Here is a 20,840-nt window from a genome sequence, read left to right on the forward strand (position 1 = left end):
ATGCTGGGGGCGTAGCACAGATTTATTGTCCAGTACTAGGTCACCTCTCCTCCAGCTGCCTTAGGGGGAGGGGTGTGGGGACTAAGGGGCTTGCTGTGAGAATAAGGCACTTGAGGTGGGGGTGGAGGGCCAGCTGGGGGTGTGTCAGCTAAGCTGGTCCTCGTACTGCTTGCGGAAACAATCGCCAGCTGGGAAGAAGTCCCAACATCTCTCTTGGTACATCTTCCAGACATAAGACTCCTAGGATTAGGGATAGAAAGAGTTCATTGGTCACATCTTCAAACCCTTGAGACATATATATATATTTTTAGACAGAGTGTTGCTCTGTTGCCCAGGCTGGAGTGCAGTGGCGACAATCACAGCTCACTGCAGCCTCCTGGCTCAAGCGATTCTCCACCTCAGTCTCCAGAGTAGCTGGGACTACAGGTGCACACCACCACCCCGGCTAATTTTTTGTATTTTTAGTAGAGACGGGGTTTCACCATGGTCTCCATCTCCTGACCTCGTGATCCGCCCGCCTCGGCCTCCCAAAGTGCTGGGATTACAAGTGTGAGCCACCGCGCCCGGCCCCAAACCCATTTTTTTGAGATGGAGTATCGCTCTGTCACCTAGGCTGGAGTGCAGTGGCATGATCTTGGCTCACTGCAACTTCTGCCTCTTGGGTTCAAGCGATTCTCCCATCTCAGCTTTCCAAGTAGCTGGGATTACAGGCATGCACAACCATGCCCTGCTAATTTTCGTATTTTTAGTAGAGACAGAAGTTCACCATGTTGGCCAGGCTGGTCTTGAACTCCTGGCCTCAAGTAATCCACCCGCCTTGGCCTCCCAAAGTCTTGGGATTACAGGTGTGAGCCACCGTGCCCAGCCCCAGCCCTAGCCCTAACCCTTGATATTGATAGGAGCTTTTTACTGCCACCTACTGACTGGCCTTATGTTAAAGGGCTCCATGTCCTGCCCACTGTCCTCCCATTAACACCCCCTTACCTGACCCGTGTGTTCTGTCTCATCCTTGTTTATCAGGTACATCAGGAAAAACCTGAGGGTGAGGGGACCCCAGGAGACACGTCAGAACCACCCTTAACTTATTTTATTTTTTATTTATAGTAGAGAGGAAGTCTTGCTATGTTGCCCAAGCTGGTCTCGAACTCCTGGCCTCAAGTAATCCTCCCCACTTGGCCTCCCAAAGTGCTGGGCTTGCAGGTGTGAACCATCTCGTGGGGCCCCACCCTTACCTTCTGATTGGCTGGCAGGGAATCTGCCCACATGGACACTACACCCCCTTTCCTAACTGGCCAAAGCTAAGTACCCCACCCCTGGCTATTGGCAGCCATGCCCCCCACCCTCCTGATTGGCCAGTGTGTCCGTGCTCACATGTAATTGGCCAGGTTGTGCTCCTCCAGCGTGTGAGTCTCAAAGCCATGCGGTGTCGTATCAAAGTAGTCGCTGCCGATTCCGCAGATGAAGCACTTGGTCTGCGAGTGGCAAGAGACATCAGAGTGGAGGCCCAATTGACCCCCTGAATCCCGTAATCCCTCTGGGTCACCCCCTGACATGACCCACCTCCATATCCTCCTTCACTTGCTCCTGTTGGTCTCGGAGCTCACCAAAAGCGTCGATGATCAGACCTGGGGTGGCAGGACGCAAGTCAGTGCCCGACCTCTGACCTGGTTCAGAATCCCCCCTCTCTAGCTACCTACCTCCAGGGCTTGCCCTCCATCCCCCATTTCCCTAATCTCACCCCTAATTTTGCTTCCTAAGAAGATAATATTAGGCCTTTATCGGCCAAGTGCGGTGGCTCACGCCTGTAATCCCACTACTTTGGGAGGCTGAGGCAGGAAGATCATCTGAGGTCAGGAGTTCAAGAGCAGCCTGGCCAACATGGTGAACCCCCCTCGCTACTAAAAATAAAAAAATAAAAAAAGATTAGCTGGGTGTGGTGGCGTGTGCCTGTAGTCCCAGCTACTCGGGAGGCTGAGGCAGGAGAATCGCTTGAATCTGGGAGGTAGAGGTTGCAGTGAGCCAAGATTGCACCACTGAACCACTGAACTCTGGCCCGGGCAACAGAGCGAGACTCCCTCTCAAAAAAAAAAATTATATATATATATATATACACACACACACGCACACACACACATATATAAATACATATATATAAACACATATATATAAATAAACATATATATATATATATATATATATATATATATCAGGCCTTTATTGAGCACTCATATGAGCCAGGCACTGAGCATCTATGAATTGACTTAATCCTCATCACAACAGGTTAGTACCACTGACACCCTCGTTTTGCAGATGGAGAAACTGAGGCCCCAAGAGGCGACTTGCCCAAGGTCTCACAGTAGCGAGAGGTAGAGATGGGGTGTGAATCCAGGCTGACTGGCCCCTGGGCCGCAATCTTAGCCATGGAGCCAGCCTGCCTCCGGGCCCTGAGCGCCCACGCCCAGCACTGACCCTGGATGATGGCCAGCAGGATGACGATGACGAAGAAGAAGAAGGTGATGTCGAAGACCACCCTGTAGAGCTCGTATTCGTCACCCGCGGGGTCCTCGATCTCGTCCCCAATGCCTCCGCCAGCCCGGACACCCACGTACATGTGAAACAGGTAACACTGAGGGAGAGGGGCACACTGGTCACTCATTCATTCGACACTCACTGAGTACCAGCCAGGGCCCCGGGAAAGGCAGGGCTGAAGACATGGTAACGACTGAGACAGCCCTGGGCCCTGCCCTCAAAGGGCTCCCAGATACGGCATCAGACAGGGACCAACAGCCAGAAATGGTCAGGGCTGTGACAGGAAGGGCACGGGCAGGGAGGTGAGGGCCAGGCTGGGTGTGGGGCACAGGCAGAGGGGTCAGGGCCAGGATCGGGGGGGCACAGGCAGAGGGGTCAGGACTGGGATTGGGGGGTACAGGCAGAAGGGTCAGGGCCAGGTTGGTAGGGGGCACAGGCAGAGGGGTCAGGGCCAGAATAGGGGGGGCACAGGCAGAGGGGTCAGGGCTGGGATTGGGGGGTACAGGCAGAAGGGTCAGGGCCAGGTTGGGTAGGGGGCACAGGCAGAGGGGTCAGGGCCAGGATGGGGGGGCACAGGCAGAGGGGTCAGGGCTGGGATAGGGGGCACAGGCAGAGAGGTCAGGGCCAGGATAGGGGGTACACAGGCAGAGGAGTCAGGGCCGGGATAGGGGGGCACAGGCAGAGGTGTCAGGGCCAGGATAGGGGGGCACAGGCAGAGGGGTCAGGGCCGGGATAGGGGGGCACAGGCAGAGGGGTCAGGGCTGGGATGCGGGGGTACAGGCAGAAGGGTCAGGGCCAGGTTGGGTGGGGGGCACAGGCAGAGGGGTCAGGGCCAGGATGGAGGATACAGGCCGAGAGGTTAGGGCCAGGATAGGGGTCACAGGCAGAGGGGTCAGGGCCGGGATGGATGGGGGGCACAGATGGAGGGATGAGGGCCGAGATAGGTGGGGGGCACAGGCGGAGGGGTCAGGGCCAGGATAGGGGGGCACAGGCAGAGGGGTGAGGACGAGGACAGGAGGGCACAGGCAGTGGGGTGAGGGCTGGGATGGCAGGGCACAGGAAGAGGGGTGAGGGCCGGGATGGGAGGGCACAGGAAGAGGGGTCTGGGCTGGGGTTGGGGGACACAGGCAGAGGGTCGAGGCTGGGGTGGGGAGGCACAGTGTGACCAGGGATGAGCTGGGGGAAGCACTGGAAGCTTTAACAGCCCACTGGAGGCATCTGATCCAGCCTAGGTGATCAGGTGAGGCTTCCTGGAAGAGGAGGCAGGTGTGAGCTGAAACCTAAAGGAGGCGTTAGGTGGAGGGGTGGTGGGAGAGAGTGTTCCCAGCAGAGAAAGCCACATGCTGCCTCACCACTGTGAGGAAAGAATACATCTCGCTGCTGTGAGGAACTGCAAATGGTTGGGTGAGGCTGGAAAATAGAGCTCCTGTGCAGGAGAGCAGGGAGAGAGATGAGGCAGGGCCTGGGCACGTGGCTCTGTAGGCCCTGGCCCAGCCCATGGTCAAGAGGCTTCCTGTAGGACATGGCATTTAAGTGGAAAGGTGAGGTATCAAGCAAATGGGCTGTGTGTGTATGTTGGGCCTGGGGTAGGGGACAGAGAGAACATCAGGTGCAAAGGGCTTGAGTTGGGAGGAAACACGCAGTCCTAGGGGAACTGAAAGAGGACCAGGCGGCTAGAAGGCAAAAAGCAAGAGGGTTTGCGGTTAGACCCAGGCAGGGCCAGCTCTTCCCAGGCTTTGTAAGCCATGGCAGGGTGATTCGACTTTATCTACAGCGGGCCGGGGAGCCACAAGAAGGGTCTGAGTGGGGGTGGGGAGGGAGCATGGTCTACCTGGCATTTGGGAACAACTTTACACTTGTTGTTTTTTTTTGAGACAGAGTCTTGCTCTGTTGCCCAGGCTGGAGTGCAGTGGTGCAATCTTGGCTCACTGCGACCTCCGCCTCTGAGTTCAAGAGATTATCCTGCCTCAGCCTCCTGAGTAGTTGGGATTACAGGTGCGTGCCACCCCACCCAGCTAATTTTTGTACTTTTTTTTTTTTTTGAGACGGAGTTTTGCTCTTGTTGCCCAGCCTGGAGTGCAATGGCACGATCTCGGCTCACTGCAACCTCTGCCTCCGGGGTTCAAGAGATTCTCCTGCCTCGGCCTCCCAAGTAGCTGGGATCATAGGCACACACCACCACATCCCGCTAATTTTTGTATTTTTAGTGGAGACGGAGTTTCATCATGTTGGCCAGACTGGTCTCAAACTCTTGACCTCAGATGATCCACCTGCCTTGGCCGCCCAAAGTGCTGGGATTAAAAGCGTGAGCCACAGCGCCCGGCATACACTTGTTCTTTTTGTGTCCCCAGGATGTGAGAGAACAGTCAGCCTAGAGTAAAAACTAAGATAAGTGACTATAATGAGAACAAGGCTGTGGGCAGTGAGGCCGTGTCTGGAAGAGCCTCAGATGTCAGGTTGAGGAGCTGGACTTTGTCCTGAGAGCAGGGAGGAACCCAGGGAGCCAGACTGCAGGACATCTTTGGAGATAAACCCCAGAAATGATTCTTTTAATTGTGGCCTGTGTCTCTAGTAAGTTCACATCAATTTGAGTTATGATCACCATTATTAGAATAGAAGAGAAAATATAAATATGCATTGAACGCTGGGTATACCTTGGGTGAAACTTTTTTTAAACTTGAGACAGAGTCTCAATCTGTTACCCAGGCTGGAGTGCAGTGGCGCAATCACAGCTCACTGCAACCCCAAACTCCCAAGCTCAAGCAATCCTCTTGCCTCAGCCTTCCAAAGTGTTGGGATTACAGGCATGAGTCACTGCGCCCGGCCTGGGCGAAACTTTTAATTGTGGATAATGATGATAGACGCTAACATCTATATAATCCTGAGGATGTGCCAGGTACTAGTCTAAGTCTTTTTTTTTTGAGACGGAGTTTCACTCTTGTTGCCAAGGCTGGAGTGCAGTGGCACAATCTCGGCTCATGGCAGCCTCCACCTCCCGGGTTCAAGTGATTCTCCTGTCTCAGCTTCCCGAGTAGCTGGGATTACAGGCACGTGCCACCATGCCTGGCTAATTTTGTATTTTTAGTAGAGACGGGGTTTCTCCATGTTGGTCAGGCCGGTCTCGAACTCCCAACCTCAGGTGATCCGCCCGCCTCGGCCCCCAAAGTGCTGGGATTACAGGCGTGAGTCACTGTGCAAGGCACTGGTCTAAGTATTTTAAGTCTTCGATAGCCAGGGAGCACCTATTAGACCTAAAAGGAACTACTATTACACACTCATTTTACAGGTGAGGCCCCCAGGGCATAGGCAGGAGGTCGAGTAGCCTGCCCAAAATTCACATGGCTCATAAGCAGCAGGGGCGCGCTCCCTGAGTGCCTTTCCAATAATAACAGTTTGAAAGCTCAAATGAGGCCGGGTGTGGTTGCCCACGTCTGTAATCCCAGCACTTTGGGAGGCCGAGGTGGGCAGATCACGAGGGCACAGGCAGAGATGGAGATCATCCTGGCCAACAAGGTGAAACTCTGTCTCTACTAAAAATACAAAAATTATCTGGGTGTGGTGGCACGCACCTGTAGTCCCAGCTACTTGGGAGGCTGAGGCAGGAGAATCACTTGAACCCGGGAGGTGGAGGTTTCAGTGAGCTGAGATTGCACCACTGCACTCCAGCCTGGCGACACAGCGAGACTCCATCTCAAAAAAAAAAAAAAAAAACGTGCCTGGCATGCATCAGCTCACCAAACTGTAGGTACTATTTTCAGTTTTTAGAGACAGGGTCTCCCTCTGTCTACCAGGATGGAGTGTAGTGGCCCGTTCGTAGCTCACTGAAGCCTCCAACTGCTGGGCCCAAGTGATCCTCTTGCCTTAGCCTCCAGGCACACAACACAACACCCAGCTAATGTTTAAATTTTTTTTTTTTTTTTTGAGATGGAGTCTCGCTCTGTCGCCCAGGCTGGAGTGCAGTGGCACGATCTCGGCTCACTGCAAGCTCCGCCTCCCAGGTTCATGCCATTCTCCTGCCTCAGCCTCCTGAGCAGCTGGGACTACAGGCACCTGCCACCACGCCCGGCTAATTTTTTGTATTTTTATTAGAGACGGGGTTTCACTGTGTTAGCCAGGATGGTCTCAATCTCCTGACCTCGTGATCCACCCGCCTCGGCCTCCCAAAGTGCTGGGATTACAGGCGTGAGCCACCGCGCCTGGCCAAATTTTTTTTATAGAGACAGGATTTTTGCCTTGTTGCCCAGGCTGGTTTCCAACTCCTGGACTCAAGTAATCCTCCCCCCTCGGCCTCCCAACGCACTGGGATTGCAGGCTGGAGGCACCACGCCCGGCCTGGAGGTACCATTATTAACTCCTTCAACAGATGCGAGAAGGAAGGGTCCCAGAGTGCTGGGGGAGGGGCTCACCGTCATCATGTCATCACACTTCATGTCAGGTTCATCCTCATCCTCGCTCTTGTTGTAGAACTTGCGGAAGAAGTTGAAGGCCACCACGGTGTACAGGTAGACGACCACCGCCAGAAGGCCCACAGTCATCACCAGCTGGGGGCAGGACGGGGCCAGGTCAGCTCCGCCCTGGGCTTGCCCTCCCCCCGCCCTGCCCATTCTGGGTCCTGGCCCTGGTTCAGTCCCTGTGGCTCTACCTTGCAGCCCCACACACCCCTGGCTCAGCCCACCTGGCCTTGCCCCTCCTCAGCCCAGCTGCCTGGCCCTCACCCCTTCACCACCCACTGCCACGCTGGTCCCTGCTGGCCCACGCCCCACAGCCAGGTCCTCCCCACACCTGTTTCCCATTGTGGGTGACGGAGGAGAGGATGGTGCGCAGCGTCTTGACCCCCATGGCGATGTCCAGGAGATGGGCAGCAAAGAAGAAGTTGTTGTAGTGTCCCAAGAGGGACATCACCATATACCAGCCCAGGTACAGGAAGGACTGTGGGCACACAGGGCCAGGGGTCAGGGGGAAGGCAGGGACACACGAGGAGCACTCTGGAGGGTAGGGGCCACTTGGGAGAGTCAGCTGTGCCCTGGGGGTCGGGTGCCATCTCCGTTTGGGGAGTACATGGAGGATCGGGGCATTCTGAGTGAGAAAGCGTCCTGCGGGCAGATGAGAGCGCCCTGCAGAAGGAATAATCTGGGAATCTAAGGGCACACTGAGGGACCAAAGGATGCTCTGGGCCAGGTGTGGTGGCTCATGCCTGTAATCCCAGAACTTTGGGGAGCTGAGGCAGGAGGATCACTTGAGGTCAGGAGTTCAAGACCAGTCTGGGCAACATAGCAAGATTCCACCGTCTCTTCCTCTGTCTTTTTTTTTTTTTTTGAGATGGAGTTTCACTCGTCACCCAGGCTGGAGTGCAATGGCGCAATCTCAGCTCACTGCAACCTCCGCCTCCCAGGTTCAAGCAAAAGAGGCTAAGCCTGCCTTAGCCTCGCTTAGCCTCCCAAGTAGCTGAGACCACAGGTGTGGGTAACCACACCCAGCTAATTTTTTTTTTTTTTTTTTGAGATGGAATCTTAGTCCGTTGCCCAGGCTGGAGTGCAGTGGTGCAATCTCAGCTCACTGCAACCTCCACCTCCCGGGTTCAAGCGATTCTCCTGCCTTAGCCGACAAAGTAGCTGGGACCACAGGCGTGGGTCGCCACACCCAGCTAATTTTTGTGTTTTTAGTAGAGATGGGGTTTCAGCATGATGGCCAGGCTGGTCTCTAACTCCTGGCCTCAAGTTATCCACCCACCTCGGCCTCCCAACCCAAAATGCTGAGATTACAGGCCTGAGCCACCGCACCTGGCCACTCTCTGTATTTTGTTAGAGACAGGGTCTCGCTCTGTTATCCAGGCTGAAGTGAAGTGGTGCACATGCAGCTCACTGAAACCTCTGCTTCCTGGGCTCAAGCCATCCTCCCACCGCAGCTTGTTGAGTGGCTGGGACTACAGGTGTGCACCACCACGCCTGGCTAATTTTTGTATTTTTTGTAGAGACAGGGTTTCACTGTCTCTACAAAAGTTGCCCAAGCTGGTCTTAAACGTTTGAGCTCAAGCAGTCCTCTGCCTCCACCTCCCAAAGTGCTGGGATTACAGGCCTGAGCCACTGTGCCTGGCTGCCTGGCTAACTTTTTGTTTTCTTTTTATGTTTTTTTTTTTTTTGAGATGGATTCTCATTCTGTCACCCAGGCTGGAGTGCAGTGGTGCGATCTTGGCTCACTGCAGCCTCCACCTCCTGGATTCAAGCCATTCTCCTGCCTCAGCCTCCTGAGTAGCTGGGATTACAGGCGCCTGCTGCCAGGCCCAGTGCCAGGTTTGTCTTGTTTTGTTTGTTTTTCTTTGTTTTTTGAGACGGAGTCTCGCTGTTGCCCAGGCTGCAGTGCAGTGGTGCAATCTTGGCTCACTGCTGGCTGTGCCCCCCGGGGTTCACGCCATTCTCCTGCCTCAGCCTCCCGCGTAGCTGGGACTGCAGGCACCCGCCACCTCGCCCGGCTAATTTTTTGTATTTTTAGTAGAAATGGGGTTTCACCATGTTAGCCAGGATGGTCTCGATCTCCTGACCTTGTGATCCACCCGCCTCGGCCTCCCAAAGTGCTAGGATTACAGGCGTGAGCCACCACGCCCGGCCGCCAGGTTTGTCATGAACTCCTAACCTCAAGTGATCTGCCTGCCTCGGCCTCCCAAAGTGCTGGGACTACAGGCGTAAGCTACCACGCCCAGCCCCAGCTAATTTTTAAATTTTCTGTAGAGAGAGGATCTCACTACGTTGCCCAGGCTGGTCTCAAACTCTGGCTCCAGTGATCCACCAGTCTTGGCCTCTCAAAGTGTTGGGAGTACAGGCGTGAGCCACCACACCCAATCCCAGCTATTTAAAAAAAAAAAATAGTAATAATAATAATAATAAGACGTCTGGGGGATAAGCAGCCTTGTGTGGATAAGAAGATACCCTAGGGTCACAGCCACTCAGGGTCCCAGGAGTCATTCTCTGGTCAGGAACACCCGACGTTGGGAACCCTCCTAACGCCCCAACCCTGCAGAGTCCCTCCCCAATCTGTGGGCCCCTGCTCACGTTGTCTGTGAAGATGACCCCGAACTTCCAGATCTGGTACTTGACATCGATGGACATGAGCCTGTGGGGGCGGGGGTGGGAGGAGATGCTTGAGTGTCAGACCCCAGTCACTTCCCCTGCATGCCCCAGGCCTGTGCAGGGGTGTCCTGGGCTTACCAGGTCAGCAGCCCTGGCGGTGGGTCGGGCTTGCGCTCATTGTGGGCGGTGATCTCTAGTGTGGCCAGGTCCATGCCCAGTAGCTCAGCAATCCGCTCCCGCCCGTAGATGTCCCCATGTTTATCCAGGACCTGCACAAGAGAGTGTCAGGCTGTGTAGACACAGCTGGAATGCGGGTGTGTGTCGTGGCCTGCAAGGGGGTTCTGGGGACACTCCAAACTCTGAGTGAGAAATGGGAGGTGCATTTTTTTTTTTTTTTTTTTTTGAGACAGAGTCTCCCTCTGTCGCCCAGGCTGGAGTATAGTGGCGCCATCTCTGCTCACTGCAACCTGTGCCTCCCGGGTTCAAGTGATTCTCCTGCCTCAGCCACCTGAGTAGCTGGGATTACAGGCATGTGCCACCATGCCCAGCTAATTTTGTATTTTTAGTAGGGACGGGGTTTCTCCGTGTTGGTCACGCTGGTCTCGAACTCCCAACCTCAGGTGATCCGCCCGCCTCGGCCTCCCAAAGTGCTGGGATTACAGGTGTGAGGCACCATGGCTGGCTGGGGGTGGGTGCATTTTTTCTGGGAAGAAGGTGCCACAGCTTTCTTCAGATCCTCAGGGGTAGGATCCAAAAGCAATAAAGGTCCAGCTAATTCATTAGCCAAATTAATTGAAATAATTTATTACTTTTAGGTAGGAAGGCCAGGAATCCTATATAATTGGGCCCCTGTCACCTATAAACTTAGCTCCTCCCTGTCACCCTTCAACCACACTGGCCTCCTCACAGTTCTGCAAATGCACCAGGCACATTCCTGCCTCAGGGCCTTTGCACTGCCCGTTTCCCCAGTCTAGGACACCTCCCTCACATTTCCACTGGCTTATTTCCTCACCTCCCTATTAATGAGTATGACCTTTTCTGGCTCCTGATATACAACAGCAACCTCTCCTGGCGAACACACGCACACTCCCCACCCCTCTTCACTGCTTTATTTATGTGAGATGGGGTCTCACTGTATCGCCCAAGCTGATCTCGAACTCCTGGACTCCAGTGATCCTCCCCAGTGGCTAGAACTATAGGCATGAGCCACCACACTCGGCTACCACTTTTTTTCTTTTTTCTTTTTTTTTTTTTTTTTTTGAGACGGAGTCTCACTCTGTCGCCCAGGCTGGAGTGCAGTGGCACGATCTCGGCTCACTGCAACCTCCGCCTCCCAGGTTCAAGCAATTCTCCCACCTCGGCCACCCAAGTAGCTGGGATTACAGGCGCCCGCCACCACGCCTGGCTAATTTTTTATATTTTAAGTAGAGACGGGGTCTCACCATGTTGGCCAGGCTGGTCTCCAGCTCCTAACCTCAAGTGATCTGCCCACCTTGGCCTCCCAAAGTGCTGGGATTACAGGCGTGAGCCACTGCTCCCAGCCCACTTTGTTTTTTTCTACAGCATTTATCACCACTGACATACTGTACTTGTGTTCATCATCTGTCTTTCCAACTTGAACATCAGAATCACTGTTTTGTTTACCACGGGATCCCAGGTTTCTGAAACTGTTCCTGGCACATAATAGGCACTCTGTAAATATGAGTGAACGAAATATAGTAACAGCCAACATATCTAGCGTTTTCCTATATGCCAGATGCTGCTCATGTAGTATATAATACAACAACCCTACAGGGTTGGCCGTATTATTACCCCATTTTGAGTATGAGGTACAGAAAGGTCAATAAGCCAGAAGTAGAAAAGCAGGCAATCGGCTGGGCGCGGTGGCTCGTGCCTGTAATCCCAGAACTTTTGGAGGCCGAGGCGGGTGGATCACCTGAGGTCAGGAGTTGGAGATCAGCCTGGCCCACGTGGCAAAACCCCGTCTCTACTAAAAATACAAAAATTAGCCGGGCGTGGTGGTGGGTGCCAGTAATCCCAGCTACTTGGGAGGCTGAGGCAGGAGAATCACTTGAACCCAGGAGGTGGAGGTTGCAGTGAGCTGAGATTGTGCCACTGCACTCCAGCCTGGGTAACAGAGCGAGACTCTGTTTCAAAGGAAAAAAAAAAAAAGAAAAGCAGGCAATCTGGTTCCAGAGTGTGTGTGCTTAAGACATATTGCTAACTTCCTCTCTTTCAACTAGTATTTCTCTATTTTTTTGAGATGGAGTCTCGCTCTGTCACCCAGGCTGGAGTGCAATGGCGCGATCTCGGCTCACTGCAGCCTCTGCCACCCGGGTTCAAGTGATTCTCCTGCCTCAGCCTCTCAAGTAGCTGGGATTACAGGCGCCCACCACCACGCCCGGCTAATTTTTGTATTTTTAGTAGAGATGCAGTTTTGCCATGTTGTCCAGACTGGTCTCAAACTCCTGACCTCAAGTGATCTGCCCACCTCGGCCTCCCAAAGTGCTGGGATTACAGGCGTGAGCCACCGCGCCCGGCCTCAACCAGTATTTCTTGAGTATTCACTCTGTGCCAGGCACTGTGCTATGCTTTTTAATTTTTTTTTTATTTTTTGTTATTATTATTTTTTTTGAGATGAGGTCTCATTCTCTTACCCAGGCTATAGTGCAGTGGCGCAATCTTGGCTCACTGCAACCTCTGCCTCCTAGGTTAAGCGATCCTCCCACCTCAGCCTCCTGAGTATCTGGGACTACAGGCATGCGGCACCACATTAATTTTTTGTATTTTTGGTAGAGATGACAGTTTGCCATGTTGCCCAGGCTGCTGTGAAACTCCTGAGCTCAAGTGTTACGTCCATCTCAGCCTCCCAAAGTTCTGGAATTACAGGCGTGAGCCACCGCGCTCAGCCTTGATGCTCTGCTCCTTCCATGTGCCCATTCAAGAAAGGGAAGCAAGCTTACTATGCCCACCTCCCCATGAGGAAACTGAGGTGCTACTCAGAGAGGTAAAAAAACCTCTGCCCAAGGTCACACACCAAGCAAGTGCTTGGCAGGCCTGTGATGGCCTGGTGGCAGGCAGGGACCCAATCCAGGACCCAGTGCATCCATGTCCTCTCACCTTGCGCGTGACAAACTTGTCCCAGTAGTTGCTGGGGAAAGACCTGCACAGAGAGAGAGAGAGAGAGAGAAAGTGTGAGTGTAAGATGTTAGGGCCAGAGGGATCAGAGCTGTCAGCCACGCCAGGGTTGGCTGAAACTCCACTGTTTTTCTTTCTTTTTTGAGATGGAGTCTCACTCTGTCGCCCAGGCTGGAGTGCAGTGGTGTGATATCGGCTCACTGCAAACTTTGCCTCCCAGGTTCAAGCGATTCTCCTGCCTCAGCCTCCCGAGTAGCTGGGATTACAGGCGCCCACCACTATACCTGGCTAATTTTTGAATTTTTAGTAGAGACGGGGTTTTGCCATGTTGGCCGGGCTGGTCTCGAACTTCTGACCTCAGGTGATCCCCCCCCACCCACCTTGGCCTCCCAAAGTGCTGGGATTACAGGCGTGAGCCACCGCGCCCGGCTCCACTGCTTTTCTTGTAGAAACCTTGAACAGTGGGGACCCCACTGCCATCTTTGCTGGACCCCAGATGAGGCAGAGAACTTGCATTCAGAGTCAGATGTGCAAAAAAGACCTCGGAATGGCACTCTGATAAAGAGGCTCTGGCGTGGTGACAGGCAGGGAGGAGTCCAAACCAGCAGCCTGACTTGGCACCAACTCCAGTGGAACTGCCTGCTTCCTCATCCTGGTTGATTTCATTTAATTTCATGATTCTGGCCCTTTATTTACCAGTTTTCCAAGTGACAAATTGATGCTCTAACATCCTCAAATCTGGCTGAGTTTTTTTTTTTTTTTTTTTTTTGTTTTGAGATGGAGTGTTGCTCTGTCACCCAGGCTGGAGTGCAGTGATGAGATCTCGGCTCACTGCACGCTCCGCCTCCTAGGATCACGCCATACTCCAGCCTCAGCCTCCTGAGTAGCTGGGACTACAGGCACCCGCCACCACGCCCGGCTAATTTTTTTGTATTTTTAGTAGAGACGGGGTTTCACCGTGTTAGCCAGGATGCTCTCGATCTCCTGACCTCATGATCCGCCTGCCTCGGCCTCCCAAAGTGCTGGGATTACAGGTGTCCGCCACTGCGCCCGGCCACGAGTTTTGTTTTTTGAGAGGGTGGAGCGATGACTGATTATGAATTCACGGATTTGCAATTATTTGAAGTGCTTCAATTCATTGCACTTCCAATTCCTATTCGTTTTTTTTTTTTTTTGCCCCCAGACATAGGGTCTTGCTCTGTCACTCAGGCTGAAGGACAGTGGCATAATCATAGCTCACTGCAGCCTGGAACTCCTGGGCTCACGTCATCCTCCAGCCTCAGCCTCCCAAACAGCTAAGACTACAGGCATGCGCTAGCCAGGCTAGCATGTCTGGCTAACTTTTTAGGTTTTTCTTTTGTTTTTTTTCTAAAGATAGAGGTCTTTCTATGTTGTCCAGGCTGGTCTTGAACTCCTGGGCACAAGGGATCCTCCTGCCTCAGCCTCCCAAAGTGCTGAGATTACAGGCATGAGCCACTGAGTGTGGCCCCTAGGGCCCCTAATGATTTCTTTTCTTTTTTTTTCTTTTTTTTTTTTCAGATGGAGTCTCACTCTGTTGCCCAGGCTGGAGTGCAGAGACTAATTTTTGTATTTTTAGTAGAGATGGGGTTTCACCATGTTGGCCAAGCTGGTCTCAAACTCCTGACCTCAAGTGATCTGCCACGTTGGCCTTCCAAATGTTGGGACTACAGGCGTGAGCCACCGCGCCTGGCCATGTTTTTTATTTTGCACTCATTGCACCTGAGTAAGAATCACACCTGGAGACAGGGTTTAAAATATGGGTTCCTGGGCTCACACCCCAGAGTCACCGAACAGGAACCTCCAGGCCTCAAGTCTAGGAATCTCCGTGTGCCAACCTCACCCACACAGATGCTGTAATGCACGGGAAATGTGCCTCTTTTACGGAAACGAAGAGTAAGACTTGGGGAGAATGAGGCAGGGCCTGCAGGGACTGAAACCCTAGGGTTTTTTTTTGTTTTTGTTTTTGTTTTTGTTTTTGCTGGGGGGAAGGGGGATGGAATTTCACTCTTGTTGCCCAGGCTGGAGTGTGATGGTGCAATCTCGGCTCACTGCATCCTCCACCTCCCGGGTTCAAGTGATTCTCCTGATTCAGCCTTCCCAGTAGCTGGGATTACAGGCGTCCGCCACCACGCCAAGCTAATTTTTGTACTTTTAGTAGAGACGGGATTTCACCATGTTGTCCAGGCTGGTCTCAAACTCCTGACCTCATGATCCGCCTGCCTTAGCCTCCCAAAGTGCTGGGATTACAGGCGTGAGCCACTGTGCCCAGCCCGAAACCCTAGTTTTTTGGGGTCCCAGCCTGGACTGGGTGGAAACCGAGGTCTCCTGCTGCCACCCTGAGGTGGGGGCTGGGTCCTTACGGCGTGTTGAGCACCAGTCGGTCCCACTGCCCCTTCACGTCATCGTCCTCAGGCTGCTCCGTGATGTATAGGCCGTCAAACTCCAGCTTCCGGGCCAGCTCCTTCTCCCGCTTAAAGATTACCAGGGGCACCTGGATAGTGGGAGGAGGCCAAGGGTGGGCATCAGGCACCTTGGCTGGACCACAGTCTCAGCAGAAGCCATGAGATCTTGCTGGAGTCTGTGTGTGACCCCACATCAGAAGTGCTTTCCCCGTGATAAGGGTAGAAATGAGGAGGTCCAGGCAGAGGGGTCAGGGCTGGGATGCGGGGGACATGGGCAGAGGGGTCAGGGCTGGGATGTGGGGGACATGGGAAGAGGGCTCAGGGCTGGGATGTGGGGGACGTGGGAAGAGGGCTCAGGGCTGGGATGTGGGGACGTGGCAGAGGGGTCAGGGCTGGGATGTGGGGGACGTGGGAAGAGGGCTCAGGGCTGGGATGTGGGGGACATGGGCAGAGGGGTCAGGGCTGGGATGTGGGGGACGTGGGCAAAGGGGTCAGGGCTGGGATGTGGGGGACGTGGGCAGAGGGCTCAGGGCTGGGATGTGGGGGACATGGGCAGAGGGCTCAGGGCTGGGATGTGGGGACATGGGCAGAGGGTTCAGGGCAGGGATGTGGGGACATGGGCAGAGGGTTCAGGGCAGGGATGTGGGGACATGGGCAGAGGGGTCAGGGCAGGGATGGGGGAGGCACAGGCAGGGGGGTCAGGGCTGGAATGTAGTGCATAGATAGAGGGCTCAGGGCCAGGATAGGGGGGCATAGATAGAGGGCTCAGGGCCGGGATGGGGGGGCATAGATAGAGGGGTCAGGGCCGGGATGGGGGGCATAGGTAGAAGGGTAAGGGCTGGAATTGGGGGGCACAGGCAGAGCAGTCGGGGCTGGCCGTGGAGAGGCACAGGCGGGGGTGTCAGGGCTGGGATGTAGGGGCATAGAGGGGTCAGGACTGGAATGGAGGTGGGGCACAGGCAGAGGGATTGGGCCAGGATGTGAGAACAGGGGAGCTGTGGGAGCCCAGGAGTGGTGCCTGATGCCACCTGGGGCTTCCCAAGGGAGGGAGGTCTGAACTCAGAACTGAAGGATGAATAAAACAGAGGCAGGTGCAAGGGGGTGGAAGCAGGGCAAAGTATTGCAGGCAGAGGGAACAGCTTGTACGAAAGTTTTAAGCCCAAAGAACTCTAGTTCAATAGTAAAGTATCAAGACAGTGGTCCAGAACCCAGTTCCTCAGCTATAAGCTGTGTCTGTTCCCAATTTGATGATGTCCTTGCTGGAGACCCCTATCATCCTTGCTGGAGACCCCAATCCTGTACCCAGTTCCCCAGCCCTCACCCCAACCCCAGGACCCCTCTGTCCCAACCACTTTCAGGGCCCCCAACCCCAGCCAGTGCTCCAGCACTGCCCCCACCCCCAGCCAGCAATAAGCCCTTGTGCAGAACCATGGCCATGTGCCCACCTTGAGACAGTTATAGCCAATGATGCAGAGAAAGGCCACCAGTGTATGCAGGAGGCTCAGACACCGCAGGGCGGGCTCCATGTAGCCTGTGCTCTCCTCCAGGAAGTAGTACACCATGTTCTCATCCTCATCGCCCTCTGCCTCCTCTCCGGCCCCCAAGCCCCAGCCAGAGCCGCCACCAGAGCCTGCACCTGACACATCCCCAGCAGCTGAGCCTTCCATGTCTTCCTCCCCTGGTGGAGAGTCTGAGACCTGAAATGGGGACAGAGATCCATCTGTGGGTCTGCCACATGCAGAGCCCACTCACAAAATTGAGCCTCCATTCCCGAGATTGGACTGGGACCATACCAGATACAGTCTTGGTGTGGCTGTCAATCAAGATCAAGGGGTAGGCCTAGGGCCCTAGCTAGCAAATCAGACTCTGACCTGGGAATTAGCCTATTGAACTGAGCGGCACAGAACTGAAGACAGAGTTGGTTCATCTTGATAGTGGAGCCCTAAAGAGACTGCCCACTAATATTAACACTAACATGAAAATTATTAGCAGCTAAACATTTACACAGTGCTTTTTATATGCCAGGTACTGGTGCTCTAAGTGCCTTACACATACTCATCCTCTTTGTTTTGGTGGGGTGGATGGAGTTTCACTCTTGTCGCCTAGGCTGGAGTGCAGTGGTGCAATCTCGGCTCACTGCAACCTTTGCCTCCCGGGTTCAAGGGATTCTACTGCCTCAGCCTCCTGCATAGCTTCGATTACAGGTGCCCGCCACCATGCCTGGCTAATTTTTTTTGTATTTTTAGTAGAGACGGGGTTTCACCACGTGGCCAGGCTGGTCTTGAATTCCGGACTTCAGGTGATCCACCTACCTCGGCCTCCCAAAGTGCTGGGATTACAGGTGTGAGCCACTGTGCCTGGTGCCTTATCCTCTTTCAATCCCCACAGCTCTAAGAGGTATTCCATTTTACAGATGAGGGAGTTGAGGCACAGGGATGGTAAGCACCTTGCCTAACGTCATGCGCCAGTGGGCAGTGGAGCAGGACTGGGTCCCACAGAAGCCATGCTTCGATCTCTCTAGTCTACCTTACTGTCCTGTTATCTAGACCCCTGGCAAGACCCCAAGGGTCCCTTTGTCCTTCAGGAGGCCTGGTTCTTAGCCCATTCCTTCCATTCTGTGAGCGGCCCGTTTCTTCCTCCCTGCAAACTTCTGTTTAGCTTATGTGAAAGCAAAGATGCTTAACGGAATCAGTGGGTGTTGCTGAGAGCTGAGGGCCTGCACCCAGGCGCACAGGACTGGCATGTGGCCGAGCTGAGCAGAGAACTCAGCTCCTGCTCCTGCTCTAACTCCCACAGACACTCAGGCTTCTGTCCTAGATGGATCCAGGTATCCCCTACTCACCCCCATGGAGGGGGGTCCCAGGATCCAGGTGTCCAGCCTGAACCCTCCTAAGGACCCTGAGCCCAATACCTCGTCCCTTCAGTGGAGGAACTCTGAAATTCTGATAGGGGCTGAGCCTCCCATCCCACAGCATGGATAAGGGCCCCACCCTTCCAGCCCTTCAGGACCAGCACCTTATAAAACAGCAAGATGAAGTTGATGGCAAATGCCAAGAAGAGGGCAAGGAACCGCAGGGTGTAAAAGTTCCGGGACAGGTAGTTCTGAGAGAGAAGAAAAAAAGAGAGAAAGCGCTCACAGATCAGCCTCTTCCCTGGAGAATTCATCCCATCATTTACCCGCAATCAAAGTACCTGGGCTCTCAATATCTTTCCTACAACCTCCTATTTATTTATTATTATTATTATTATTATTATTATTATTATTTTTGAGACGGAGTCTTGCTCTGTCGTCCAGGCTGGAGTGCAGTGGCACGATCTTGGCTCACTGCAACCTCTGCCGCCTGGGTTCAAGCAATTCCTCTGCTGCAGCCTCCTGAGTAGCTAGGATTACAGGCGTGCGCCACCACGCCCAGCTAATTTGTGTATTTTTAGTAGAGACAGGGTTTCACCATATTGGCCAGGCTGGTCTCAAACTCCTGACCTCGTGATCCGCCCTCCTCGGCCTCCCTAAGTGCTGGGATTACAGGCTTGAGCCACTGCGCCCAGCCTATTTATTTATTTTTCAGACAAGGTCTCACTCTGTCACCCAGGCTGGAATGCAGTGGTGCCATCTCGACTCACTGCAACCTCCGCCTACCGGGTTCAAATTCTCATGACTCAGCCTCCTAAGTAGCTGGGATTACAGGTGTGCACCACCACATTCAGTTAATCTTTGTATTTTCAGTAGAGACGGGGTCTCACCATGTTGGTCAGGCTGGTCTCAAACTCCTGACCTCAGGTGATCCACCCACCTTGGCCTCCCAAAGTGCTGGGATTATAGGTGTGAGCCACCTCGCCTGGCCTCAACCTCCTATTTATTGAGTCTTGCTTATACCAACATCTGGGCTAAGAGCTTTATTTGCACGAACTTGTTTAATTCTCAGTACACCCCTGTGAAGTGGGTACTACTGTTATGTGCACTTTACAGATGAGGAAACTGAGGCTCAGGGGAAGTGGTGTCTTGCTCAAGGTAACATAACCAATGAGTGGCAGAGCTGGGATTTGAACCCAGGCAGTCAGCCTCCAGAGTCCAAGCTCCAAGCCACTTGGCCATGCTGCTTCCTGAGTGAGGTTACCCCACCTGTCACTCTGCCTGCTTTACAGAAGATGAAAGGGAACTTTTTTTTTTTTTGAGTCAAGGTCTTACTCTCACCCAGGTTGGAGTGAAGTGACGCAATCATAGCTCACTGCTGCCTCAACCTCCTGTGCTTAAGTGATCCTCCCGCCTCAGCCTCCTGAATAGCTGGGGCTATAGGCATGTGTCACCTCACCCAGCTAATTAAAAAAACATTTTTGGCTACTCTGGGTGCACTGCCTATAGGGTAGCCCTGCTCTGCAAGGAGCAGTAATTTAAAAAAAAAAAAGATTAAAAAAAATTCGGCCAGGCCGGGCGCGGTGGCTCACGCCTATAATCCCAGCACTTTGGGAAGCCAAGGCGGGCGGATCACGAGGTCAGGAGATCGAGACCGTCCTGGCTAACGTGGTGAAACCCCGTCTCTACTAAAAATACAAAAAATTAGCTGGGTGTGGTTGCAGGAGCCTGTATTCCCAGCTACTCGGGAGGCTGAGGCAGGAGAATGGCCTGAACCCGGGAGGTGGAGCTTGCAGTGAGCCGAGCTTGCAGTGAGCCGAGATCATGCCACTGCACTCCAGCGTGGGCGACAGAGTGAGACTCCGTCTCAAAAAAAAAAAAGAAAGAAATTCGGCCAGGTGTGGTGGCTCACATCTGTAATCCCAGCACTTTGGGAGGCCGAGGCGGGTGGATCATGAGGTCAGGAGATTGAGACCATCCTGGCTGACATAGTGAAACCCTGTCTCTACTAAAAATACAAAAAATTAGCCAGGCGTGGTGGCAGGCGCCTGTAGTCCTAGCTACTCGGGAGGCTGAGGAGGGAGAATTGCATGAACCCAGGAGTCAGAGCTTGCAGTGAGCTGAGATTGTGCCACTGCACTCCAGCCTGGGCAACAGAGCAAGACTCTGTCTCAAAAAAAAAAAATTCTTTTGTAGAGACAGGGATCTCCCTATGTTGCCCTGGCTTGTCTCAAACTCCTGGGCTCAAGTGATCCTCCTACCTTGGACTTCCAAAGTACTGGAATTACAGGCATGAGCCCCCTCACATGGCCAGGAACATCTTCCATCTCTCCCTCTTTCTCTCCACCTTTCCCTCCATCCCTCATTCTTCCCACAAATTCTGACGGAACCATCTTTGTTCCACGATTCCCTTACTGACCCCCTGCCCCCCACCGCCACTTTTTTTGAGGCAGAGTCTTGCTCTGTCACCCAGGCTGGAGTGCAGTGGCATGATCTTGGCTCACTGAAACTTCTGCCTCTTGGGTTCAAGCGATTCTCATGCCTCAGCCTCCTGAGTAGCTGGAATTGCAGGCATGCACCACTATGCCCGGCTAATTTTTTTTTTTTTTTGTATTTTTAGTAGAGATGGGGTTTCACCATGTTGGCCAGTCTGGCCTTGAACTCCTGACCTCAAGCGATCCGCCTGCCTCGGCCTCCCGAGGTGCTGGGATTACAGGTGTGAGCCACCGTGCCCAGCCTCCCTCACCCCCTCCTATCAGGCCAGGCCTGGAGAGGAGACAGGATGGAGGGAACCCTGGGACCTGCCTCCCAACACCCACCCTTCTTCCTGGCCTG

At 53.7% G+C, this 20,840-nt stretch overlaps 3 protein-coding genes across 3 annotated transcripts in view; all 3 read right to left on the bottom strand.

The window, feature by feature from the left end:
• Positions 1–5: 5 nt before the first annotated feature.
• Positions 6–13,382, bottom strand: LOC115837361 (ryanodine receptor 1-like). The gene is made up of 11 exons (XM_030823126.1): positions 13,353–13,382; positions 12,631–12,756; positions 9,732–9,862; positions 9,576–9,636; positions 7,312–7,458; positions 6,936–7,070; positions 2,470–2,626; positions 1,561–1,625; positions 1,372–1,472; positions 985–1,036; positions 6–240 (listed from the first exon to the last, which is right to left on the bottom strand). Exons 1-11 carry the CDS (start codon positions 13,380–13,382, stop codon positions 145–147), a joined length of 1,101 nt encoding a protein of 366 aa, XP_030678986.1. The 3' UTR covers positions 6–144.
• A 1,726-nt stretch (positions 13,383–15,108) lies between these two features.
• On the bottom strand, positions 15,109–20,398 carry LOC115837362 (ryanodine receptor 1-like). Its single transcript, XM_030823127.1, has 4 exons — positions 20,312–20,398; positions 18,170–18,256; positions 16,600–16,851; positions 15,109–15,243 (listed from the first exon to the last, which is right to left on the bottom strand). Exons 1-4 carry the CDS (start codon positions 20,396–20,398, stop codon positions 15,109–15,111), a joined length of 561 nt encoding a protein of 186 aa, XP_030678987.1.
• The window catches only part of LOC100592793 (ryanodine receptor 1), a 137,751-nt gene continuing 135,080 nt past the window's right edge, over positions 18,170–20,840 (bottom strand). The window contains exon 93 of the mRNA XM_030822220.1: positions 18,170–18,256. The gene's annotated coding sequence lies outside the window, so the exon portion shown is untranslated. The remainder of the gene's footprint in view (positions 18,257–20,840) is intronic.

The sequence above is a fragment of the Nomascus leucogenys genome, chromosome 11, assembly GCF_006542625.1.
Source record: "Nomascus leucogenys isolate Asia chromosome 11, Asia_NLE_v1, whole genome shotgun sequence".
Taxonomy (NCBI): domain Eukaryota; kingdom Metazoa; phylum Chordata; class Mammalia; order Primates; family Hylobatidae; genus Nomascus; species Nomascus leucogenys.